At 38.0% G+C, this 11633-nt stretch overlaps 1 protein-coding gene across 2 annotated transcripts in view; it reads right to left on the bottom strand.

Annotated features, from left to right (window-relative positions):
* Window positions 1-698: 698 nt before the first annotated feature.
* The window catches only part of ZNF366 (zinc finger protein 366), a 36604-nt gene continuing 25669 nt past the window's right edge, over window positions 699-11633 (bottom strand). For both annotated transcript variants that reach the window (XM_064736297.1, XM_064736298.1), the window contains exons 5-6: window positions 8537-8711; window positions 699-6629 (exon numbers count right to left, since the gene is read on the bottom strand). In XM_064736297.1, coding sequence (XP_064592367.1) covers window positions 6094-6629; window positions 8537-8711 — 711 coding nt within the window. In that variant the 3' untranslated portion in view covers window positions 699-6093. The remainder of the gene's footprint in view (window positions 6630-8536; window positions 8712-11633) is intronic.

Raw genomic sequence — 11633 nt, 5'->3', positions numbered from 1 at the left:
CGCATAAGCCCTCTTCCACTTTTTAAGGCATATATCTCTGAGAATTAGAAACAGAGTATCTTTGTTATTATTTATCTTATAGCAAACATCCCTGTTCCTTTCCCTATGCTCAAAAAGTTTGAAATTCTCTCTGTCTGGATGGAAGTCTGGATGATGCCAATTCAATTAGGGTCTCATTTGAACAAACAAATTCAAGAGGTTAGTTAGTATTTAAAAGTGACCCTTTCCTTTAGAAAAAGCAACATTAAATCTCTCATTTCAATCTTCTTCTTATTCCTTAATATAATGGTATTTCTATTTTTTAACTTCAATCTTACAATACATCTGGTTGTTTTTTCCTCTCTTTTTACATGATGCAGTGCTTCGAAAAATCTCTAAGAAAAAGATCTTTCTCTTTTAGCTTGTCTGAAGCCAAGTTGACAAATACCATAATCACTCCAGAGCATTTTTATGTCCTCCATGTAGTCTGTAATGAAAAAAATATCTCTCTGCCTTAAAGGACCTGGCAGCTCTTCTGCTCTTGCCTTCTAACTAGTCCTCCATCATGGATTTAGCCTTCCTTTAACAAGAACCACTCCTCAAGGGTGCTCAGAGAAGAATTACCTTGTCAGACCAAACCCATGCATTTGCCATATAAAGTACCTAGAATGCCAAGAACTCCATATCCATTTCAATACAAAGTACAGCAGCTTCTCCAGTACATATTTATTTGCTTAAATTAATACAATACATCATACATGCTTTTACTATTGAGATAGAAAGCCAGAAACTAAAGATTCACATATAGTTTGTTCACTTCACAAGCTGTGGCTTTAAACAGGAACTCAATGTTCTACATGAAATAAATATGCAACACATTATTTGCAAAATCTGTTAGGAGTACAAAATGTTAGCTCTGTTACATCTTGTTCAGCTAAGCAGACATGACATTTTCAAAACTGTTAATAATTATTAAAACTTCTAGGAATAATAAATATGGTACTTATATTACTTCTTAACTGTACACTCAAAACAGCAGAGTCGAGCAGCACCATATGAAGAGAGAAATCAAAGAATAGGTAGTAGACAAACAGAGTTGTAAAAAGGTGGGTGCAGTAGCATTACTTGGTCTTTCTACTAACTTGTTTTACAGGAAACAGCACAGAATAAACTTTAATTATTACATTAATCACAATGTATTTTACCCTTTGAGCTTCTGAACACAGAGCACCTGTCTTTGCTGTCACAAATTGAAGGCTGTCTGGCAGCCAGGAAAACTCAGTTTCACAAGGAGACAGCTGAGTCCTTGTGGCCAGACTGAAAATACTTTGCTCTGAGGTCACGTACAACTTTGCTTTTCCTTTAAATATATTCTCTATCTTCACCCTTAAACGATACTAGCTCAGATTTTGGGTTTTCCTCCACCTACTCTGTGCTCCAAAGCGTCTTGCAGAACTCTCCCTGCTACCCTTAACATCAGAAAAACCCCTAACTTAACAAACCACATGCCTTCACTTGCCCAGACTCTTTATGCTAGGGCAAATTTATCTTTTCCTCAGCCTGACTTCTGGAAGCATTTCAGCTGTGCAAGTTTGTAGCCACTCTTATTTGCTGTAATGCTCTCGGGAAGGATGAAACAAGGCTGCATAAACAATGCAGGCAAATGGTATAGATGTGCTTTTATATGGAGGTGGTGGAGACTGGGCTTTAGCTTCATATGTCCCCATAAAATGAAAACCCAAATAACACTGAACAGTAGTAAGATAAAGCCCCTTTTTTCCCCCACAACAGAGCTAGAAGACGAGATAAACTCACATTAGGAATGAGAAAAAGAAGAAAATATATCCCCCAATGTCCAGGACACAGGCAATGTCTCTACTGGACTTCTGAGCCTCTCCACAAGGCAAAATAAGGAAGCTAATCCCTTGAAAATTATAAATGGGAAATAGCTTCATTATGAGAGCAAATTTCTATAAAGCATTTTCAAAGCTATTAAAAAGCAAAGGCTGTTACTGTCTGTTCCCAAAGCTGTGCCAATGTAAATAGTGTGAAAATAACTTATGTTTGAAAAGCAAGGTGCTTCACAATGAAGGCTGTTATTTCACTTTTAATTTGTCCCTTGAGGCCTCTTTGTAACAAGTGCCACAGACCCATCTACATTATGTTCTACAGTAGGGAGGACTGTCATCTTCTAACCACCTTGCTTGGGTCACTTGGCACTGTCTTCTTACTTCAGTAATAATTTTGTTTGTAATTTCTCTTATTCATAATTTACAGTTTTAAATTAGGTTTTTACTGTTCTGACATTAATTAGACTTGCTTGTTTGAGAATTATCTTAGTATGACTTTGTGTCTGGGCAGAATCTCAAAGTCCCATTGTGAAGAAATACTCTGCTTTCTAGTAAAATGCGATTAAAAAGAGTTTGCATTATGAAATACTTGCAAATAGTATTGCCATTCTGGGATTATTTCCCAGCTGTATGTAGTTGTCCAGTACTTTGGCTCCAGTGATAACTGCACCTATAGAAGTGGGTAAATTGAAGCAGGGAGTGTGGTTGAAGGAGTTTGGAGTAACCATTTAGACAACCCAGAACTGTCTGCAGTGATTTCCTTTCCTAAGGACACATCTGGCACATTCTCTTACAAGGTCAGTAAGGAAACTCTGGACTGCATGCTTCCAATAAACATAGTTTTTGCAGTTGCAGAATCACACAATCACAGAAGCATTTAGGTAAGAAAAGACTTCTTAATATCATGAACTCCAATGTTTAAGCAATCACCACCTGGTCAACTAGACTAAGTCCTACATCTGATCATTTATTGAACACCTGCAGGGATATCTGACTTGTAGCCCTTCTCTGGATGTGCTCCAGCACCTCAATGTCTTTCTTGGAGTGAAAGGCCCAAAATTGGACACAGGATTTGAGGTGTGGCCTCACCAGTGCCCAGCACAGGGGTCAGTCCCTGCCCTGCTCCTGCTGCCACACCATTGCTGGCACAGGCCAGGATGCCATTGGCCTTCTTGGCCACCTGGGCACTGCTGGCTCATGCTCAGCTGCTGTCACCAGCACCCCCAGGGCCTTTTCCTGGGGTAGCTTTGCAGCCACTCTGCCCCAGCCTGTGGCACTGCCTGGGCTTGCTGTGACCCAAGGGCAGGACCCAGCACTGGGCCTTGTTGAACCTCACACCACTGGGCCCAGCCATGATCCAGCCTGCCCAGATCCCTCTGCAGAGCCTTCCTGCCCTCCAGCAGGTCAGCACTCCCACCCAGCTTGGTGTTATCTGTTAAGTGACTGAGGGGGCTCTCTATCCCCTCATCCAGATGGCTAATAAAGATATTAAACATATAAACAGGGCTGGGCCCAGTGCTGACCCCTGGGCAACACCACTGGTGACTGCCAACTGCAGTTAACTCCATTAATCACCACTCTCTGGGCCTGGCCATACAGCCATGTTTTAACCCAAACAAAGACTTCATCCGCCCACAAGCTGTCAGCTTTTCCGGGAGAATGCCATGGATAATGTATCAAAGCCTTTGCTAAAGCCCAGATAGAATGCATCCTATGATATTAGTGGCTGGGAGCTGAACTCTGCTGAAAATGTCTCTTTTGCTCCATTTGTCTGGACTGCAATTGGTACATAATACTTTGTTTCTTTCTTGAAAAGAATTCTCTAGCTGTCCCATAGCACTCTCCAATTAATAGACAAGAGTTTGCAACGGCAGGGCAGTATACTTTCCTGCTTTACACACCACAGGACTGAAGGACTTGCTAAATTCTACCCACCTGCATGATCACCTTTCTAGAAATTGCAAAGAGATTCCCGATTCCTTGCTTGTTCCTCTTATCATGTAAATGAATACATCTGGAAATGTGGAGCTAACTGATACTGAACCATGCACAGCTGGAAACTACACTACCAAGAGGGAGAAAATTCTAAGAGTTAGCTACTCCCAGCTCTTGGCTGTATACATGCTCACATGAAGCTTTTGTCTGGTAGAGACAAGCTAGTGCCAATAAGTTAACTGAAGGAGTTGCTCCCATTTCTGAGGGACTATCTACTAGACCATGCTGAATTTCTACCCGATCACTTCCCCTAACATCTAAGAAATAGTACAGTTTCACTCATTATTCTAAAAATTTCCTAACTTTTTTGCTTGACCACAACATCTTCCTTGAAAGAAAGATGCCTCCTTTTTCAATAGGCATTGTCTTACAGCTAAAGCAAGGAAGAGGAATGTTTATGATAAAAGAGTTAATCCCTGAAGAAACATGACCACAGACCTCTAAAATACACCTCAAAGACTTTTTAAATTCTAAAGTGACCTACCTTCCAGTTCAATTTGGCATGACATTTTTATTTTTAAAAATATGCACATCAGACATAGATTTAATTTAGGAAAGTCACCTGGATGTTACTCTTTCTTTTATCAATTGGTTTTTCTGCATGAATTTCTGCATGTGTTATGCCATGTTTGAGCCTTGAAAAAGGAAAACACTGCCTGTAGCCTTGGACTACACAAACCCAGTTATATGAAAAATAAGGACCTTGCCCTGTGAATGCTGCTTAACTGGTAGGCATGAGGATCATTAATTTGAGAGGTGTGTGTTTTCTCATAGGGGCAGAGAGCTGCAGCTACATGACTGGTCTTAGCAAGCCATAAAAGTAGATGACTATATTTAATTATAACTTGCTATATAGAGAGCATGATTGCAATGCATTTCAAATCAAGAACTCAGCAGGTAAGTGAAGAAGGCAGTAATATTTGGAAGAGATGTACCATATATATGGATTTTAATCTTTTGAGCTGGGATGTCCAAAGGACATAGGACAAATTTTATGATTAATTGAATTTTTATTTCCATGTAAGCAATAGGACGATTCAGGGCTGCTTCTCATCTTTCTTGAATATGTAGGAACTAATATGCTGTTCAAAGTATTTATGTCATTAATTAAAAGTTTAATGAATATGCTTTTCCCATGTTGGTTATAAGCTTATAACTGTAGGGGAATCAGAGGATGAAAAGCTGAGTTTGACTCCATAAAAACAGCATGAGTGAAATTTGTCTGAAAGGCCTGCCACTTACTGCTCAAGAAGTGTTTAATAAGAGAAGTTTTCTGACCTTAATAAGAGGAAAGTTTTCCTCTGTGAGGTACTGCTTGTTCTGGAAGGATGGTTTTTACCCCCTGAAACAAAAAATTACCAGATCTGTGTATTCCAAAATTATCCTTACTAGCAATGATAAACTGAAGAGATAAATGGTAAAGCTGCATAATTTTTTCATTTTGAATTACTCATACTGTGTTATGTGTAACTATGGCAAGATTGTGAATACGGCATGCTGATGCCACCCAGTACATGTGTTGGTCCAAGCAGGCAGTAGAACAAAATGTCAACACAATCTATGCTATTCCACTTCAAGAATTTCTGAACACTCCCATACTGGCTGAAAAACAGCAAAGCACGAATATTCCTTGTGCTAGAGAACTAGCTTTTGTAATAAATTCCTTTTAAAGCCTTAGAGAACTGTCCTTTACTGCCTCCCTAGACATCAGTTCTTCTTATTATTTTGTTTCACATTTCTCATTGTAAGTAGTTGCACTAAGAGTCACTTCAGTAAATCAAATATTTGGAATGTGTTAGTTCTGAATGTTGACAGCACTTTCATGCATGCCCTGTCTAATAGTACTCTGGCTTATAATGTGAAATACTTTGTATATTCAGATATTTTTGAGGCATATGGTTAGAAGTTTTCATATATATTTAGTCAGATAAGAAATCAGATGCTAAAATATGTTGCTTTCTGCTAAGTAGAAAATTGCATGTAAGTATATATCCCCATATAATAGGAAGTAAACTTCTGTACCCAACCCATTGTCTGTTATACATTAAACGGATAAATATTAAAGTGTTATTTTTCAATATCTATTGCATTTCTTGGTGACCTCAAGCTGTTTTATTCTTTTAATGTATGTGGTTTACCCTAAATTATTTTTAATAATTTGGCTTATTTATTTCTAAATACTACTACAGACTTCCAGACTTTAGTAGCTTACAATTCATGTTAAAATCTACCTGGTTACCATTTTCCAGCTGTTTTAAAAATGTCCATTTTAAATGCTTAGAAGCATTGTTTGTTTTTCCATTTTTCTTTCCAGCAATTCTTTCAAACTCTTGTTCTTGTGCTTGAAATACAAGTAATCAGAGAGAGAGTGACCAAGTCTGGCCTTTTCAAAGGATCTAAAGCTGAGATGTTCTTTGCTGTTTGCAAGCTCTCCCTCTCCACATCTCTCCTCTTTGTCTGAATTTCCTATTGTCTTCCCCAGTCCTCCCTCACTTAACACCTCTTCCTTCTCGTGGCAGTAGGACTCTCTGAAGTCCTTCATCATGCACTCAGGTTTGCCAGAGAGATCTTGAGCCATGTACAGCTTGTTGTCATCGTGATGGTATGTGGCAGGGCTGTATCGTTCCACCTCATAGCAGTTGTCTTCCTCTTCTTCCTGGCATGAGCTTCCCTTGGCACTCTCACCATCAGAATGAAATGAGATACCCTTCCCTTGGCTTTTCTGGGACAGATCAAATGGCTCTTCCTGTTCCAAGCTTCTCAAGACATTTGTCTGGGACAGAGCAATCCTTCCTCTTCCAAAACCTTGTAGTGGTTTGAGGGGAGGAGAGAAGGAAAAAATTATATATAGGAAATTTTACTACTTGATGCATGGCTAAAAAACAAAATCTGAGGTGTCTTTGTATTTAATTTTTTAACTTTGTCATCCATCCAGCTATCTCCAAGTACTTCACTATTTACATCTCATGGCATCTCCTTCGAGATGCTGCAAAAAGGAGTGCTATTGTTTACGCTTCACAGCCAAGTTAGGACACACAAAATATTCTTTTATACAGCCAGACTCTGGATGATGCAGCTGGGAAGAAAAGTGAAATGGTCTGGCCTTTTGTAAACTGAATTTTGTCTCAACGTACTCACTTCCTCCTTCCTATTATTTTTCTAAAATAAAACTTGAATCTAAAGCACCACAGTCCATAATTGAAGTCCCATGTTTTGTATCTTATGTTTCAGAGGAGTGGAAGAGACTAAAAACATGGTAATGTATTTGTTCTATGGACACTGTGGTTCAAAGTTAATACTTTACAAATGAAAAGACAACAGTCTCAGCAGCCTATGACTGTCCTTAATTTTTCCCCTTTCATCCACTGAGAAACAATCAGTGGAAAAGCTCTATGCACTAGACAGTGCTTCAGCTTGAGGGAATCATTATAAACAAATGATGATTTTGAGCAGTGTATATGAATATACATCTAATCCTGGATCTGGTTTGGCTTAGTATTTGTCAGTGTCTTCCCTCTTGCTGAAAATACAGATTATCCAGGAGGCATCTGTGGACTCAAAAACGCTCCAAACATCATCAGGATATATTTTAAAAAATCAGATACTATAGGCATAGACCAGCTTCATTAAAGACTAATGACAAAGTGAGGACTTCACCCAATACCTATGAAAGTCACAATTTTACCTGCTCTTGTTTCCTTTGTTTTTTACTTTCCCCTCAGTAATTGAATCAAGTTTATGAAGGATCTATGCAGTATCACTAAACAGCAGATTTTATTTTGCAAGAAGGTGTATTTGTTAAAAGGATTCATAAACAGGCATCAGATCTCACAAATTTTCTCATAATTGATAAGCCTCAAGGGCCGCAGAATCTCTGTACAATGAAAAGATTTTAGGCAATCTCCAATTACGAGCAATTCTCTAACTAGCATGATGCTGTAGGAGATTTACAGAAAAAAAAAAGTTATTTCATTAGCCATTAGGATCTTCAAAAAATTTACACCAAATGTCATTAGAGTAAGTGTTTTGCACATGTGCTAAGCCGCCCTAAAATTTGAATATATGAGAAATGCCAAGAAATCTTGCCCACTAAAGAATTATTCATATACTTAAAAAAGGGATCTTGGATACCCAAGCCCTCAAAAATTCTCCCTAATTCCCCCACTTCTTTAGATAGCATTGATCTGTTTACACACATGAGGATGACTTCAGGAAGTGTATGTGGTAAGTGGCAGACAGGAAATGTTTCACAGGATGCCCTCAGTAGTCAAAAATCCTTATACTGTGAGACTTATACTTTGAGGAATATCCCCTCCTATTCATGTGCTTCCTTGTAAATGGGATCTTGAGCCTATGGTATTCATGTGGCACCAGCTATGCCAATACAGTACAGAATGACCAAGGCTCCTGGATGTAGAGCCATTGAAGATTCCATTCCTGCTCCAGACTGTCAGAAAGGACCATAAGTGTTTCAGATTTTCTTTTTCTGTCAAATTAGGATTAATTTATGATTTATTTGGGACACGTAATGCTGCCATGTAATGGTATAGTAATATAGCTAATAACAACTTCACAGGCTTATGGGATTCTACCTCTTGCAATAACGTTGGATCTATGGCACAAGTTTGTGGATCTGTCGTACAAAGCCCATTTGTGTTTACTGATATGCATATTCAGATCTCACAGAGAATAATCTCGCTGAAAATTATTACCTTGAGAGTGAAATCCTCTTTCCATGACTCCATGTTTGACTTTCATGTGCCTGGTTAGGTTCCCCTTCAAGGTGAATTTGCTGGGACAGTAGAGGCACTTAAATGGCTTACTATCTGAGTGCAAGTGCATGTGTCCCATTAAATTGTGCATTCTGTTAAACTCCTTTCCACACAGCTGTAAAAATGGTAAAAATGAAAATTATTAGTTTGAAGCAGTATTTTCAAGGACAAAATTTTAAAGGAAAGAGGACCTACACTTCTCAACTTAAATTCTGGCAGTTTTTGGCTGTAATAAGTTTTTCAAAGTTCCATCAAAATCCTACAGGCAAAAACATGTGGTATCTAAGGCACTCTGAACTGCTGATATTTTTTTATATTGGTGACCAGCACATATAGTGCAGGATTCCCCAAAAGCAGTCAATGTTGTTGTAAGGAGGGGAAAGACTTAAGGGAGTAATCTGGAAGACTCATAACTTGAATGAGATTCAAAGTAAAAGTTTCTGCCCTGGTGAACCATTCCATTTGTAGTTTATACATCTAGCCTTTAATCAACTACAATGTCAGGCAGGAATGGAATTATAAAATAAAACCAACTAAGGGTTTCTGTGAAACAGTCAAAGTAACAGAATATTACTTATTTTTAAATGGAAATTAAATGGCTGCACATTTTGCTTAAAGCTAGAAAAAGCAATTCCTTGTTTTTCTGTGTTTCTTTCTCACTCTTTATTTCCCCTGATTCTTTCATCATTTGTTTATCAACTCCTGTGTTTTGGTGTCTCTGGTGAGTAAGCTGCAATTTAAACAGTCATGAGGCTGCAAGAATGACTCAGCTTTCCCTGAAGCATGTTCCTGCCAGCTTAAGCCATTGATCGTGAAATTTTTCCTTTGATGGAACAATACCAGTGGGTTTAATTCATTGTTGTTTATTTAGATGGGTCCTTTTGTAGTCTGGACTCTTATGTACTCTTAAGACATGAGAGTTTGACATCACTATTACAGCCACCCAGTCTTATTTATCTTCTGGTCTTTCCTTACCAGGATTTATAATTTTATTCACATTCAAGTGGCTATTTCCATCCTCTGCAAACTTCTGTGCTTGCTTTCTACCTTTTTTTTTTTCCTGACTTGTTTTATCATTGGATTTTAATTTTTTTAAAATTATTCTTATTACTATATTAACCAGAGTCACCATTACTGAGTAACTGAAACCTTCATCTAGCAGGGTAATCATCTGGCAGACAATTAATAAATAGAAATTACTAAGACTCCACCAGATTTTTTTATATAATCTGGATTCAATTTTTACTTATTTGGTATTACAGAAGAACTGATATAGAACTTGTAGATATAAATTCATAAAGTCATCACTTAGAATATCTGGATGAAATGTAAATAGCGAAAGGATCCTTGGAAAAGCAGTACTGTATGCTTTGTCTTTTAAGACTTCTCTTGAGGAAAAATTGAATTAGTTCATAAATATAAAAATTAGCAGGTCTACTGTTTTAAAATAAAAACTAGAGCTGAGTCAGAGCTGTAAAAAGACAGATTCTGAAAACATTCACTTGTTTTTCAAAAAGTTATTCGCTTCAGCTGCATATGTACCATTTGTGTTTTTCTGTCTGTGATTTTACTAAAATGAAAACTCTAGCAAATAAATTTATCGCAAAGTGTTAGACATGACCATTGGTGGAAAAAAGGAATAGCCACTGAAAGTGAGTAATTAATTTTTAAAAGTAAGATGGCTGCTTCCAAGGTTCATCCAGCCACTGAGGAAAGAATACTGTCTTCTTCATGTTCAAAGAAAGTTAATATGTAGGATTATGTACACTCAGAGAAATTATAGAACCACAAAATACCTCAGAAAGTGCTGGGAGGAATCAGACTCTCATCTACTAAGACTACTAATGAGCACAGAAAATTAGCAAGGAGTAACCAGCAGCTGATTGTATCTTGACAGCTGCGGGAATAACCTATAACTTGTCAATATTACTCTTGTTGCAAGAATGTCAACAATAATATCTCTCTTACACCTCTTTGCTGAAGGCTTCTGGTTATCTGCTTGTATTGTGGCTGACATACGTTATCACCAGAACCTGCTTTCTTATATCTACATCTTCTCTGTCTGAACTGGTAACCAAGGAAAATCATGTTGAGTGGATGAGTGGCTTCAGTACTGCATGCAAACACTTATCTTTATAAGGTCTTGAGTATTAAAATTTATTTAGGAGGACCATTTACTTTCTGTCAAGGCAGTATTTGTTTGTCTTTCCTCTTACTGAAAAGACAGGGACTTGGTAAAGGTTATTTCTTTATGGCATAAAAGTTCTGTGTCTGAATAAAGTTGATGGGTTTTCCATTTCCCAGAGTCAAGCACATCTTCAAAATGTGTAATGTGTTCTTGTCCTGAATTCTCCTTTGGGGACATAAGGAAATGGTACTAGAGTGCAGAGGTGTGGCAGGAAAATTAAAGAAATGCAGATAGGAAAATTGGTTTTTGGAATGATGGGTCTCTGTGGCATAATCTTTGTTTTACTGGTCACTTAAAAAAGGCAGGAGACATCTTTCAGATGAATATCTATGATCCAGATGTAAAAGGAAATAGGTTTCTCACTTGTATGCTAGGAGACTGCAATTCAAATCTAGCTGGAGTACATAGCTAATGCTCAATGAAGAGCTTGAATCTGCAGATCAAATTAGAAGCCTGTACAAGATTTTCTTTCTCTCTGACATGACAGCCTTGTGAGCAGAGTGTGAAAGATGATCCTGAGACAGCTGCATGGGAGGAGCTCCAGCAGAACCCAATGCACAATGGCACTCAGGGAGGTGAAAAGTTTATGCAAGAGAACTTGGGATATCAGGAACAACATGGTTTACTTGTGGACTTTCTGTTAGGCTGTCTAACAAAATAATCTTCAACAAAATGTTTAGAACAAAATAAAATTAAAATCTTGAAGAGGACAACTCAGCTGCAAGTCTGCTGAACAGACATAGTTGCACTGGCTGGTGAAATGGACTTCAGCACAGTTTGCTAGAATAGTCTACATTAGTTCCAGCTAGATTTTTTTCCTCTTAAGCCAGCACGTGAAGTATCATCCTT

This window comes from Zonotrichia leucophrys, chromosome Z (assembly GCF_028769735.1).
Source record: "Zonotrichia leucophrys gambelii isolate GWCS_2022_RI chromosome Z, RI_Zleu_2.0, whole genome shotgun sequence".
NCBI classification, from domain to species: domain Eukaryota; kingdom Metazoa; phylum Chordata; class Aves; order Passeriformes; family Passerellidae; genus Zonotrichia; species Zonotrichia leucophrys.
Note: the sequence above shows the minus strand (reverse complement) of the source record. Positions and strands in the feature narration are given on the sequence as shown.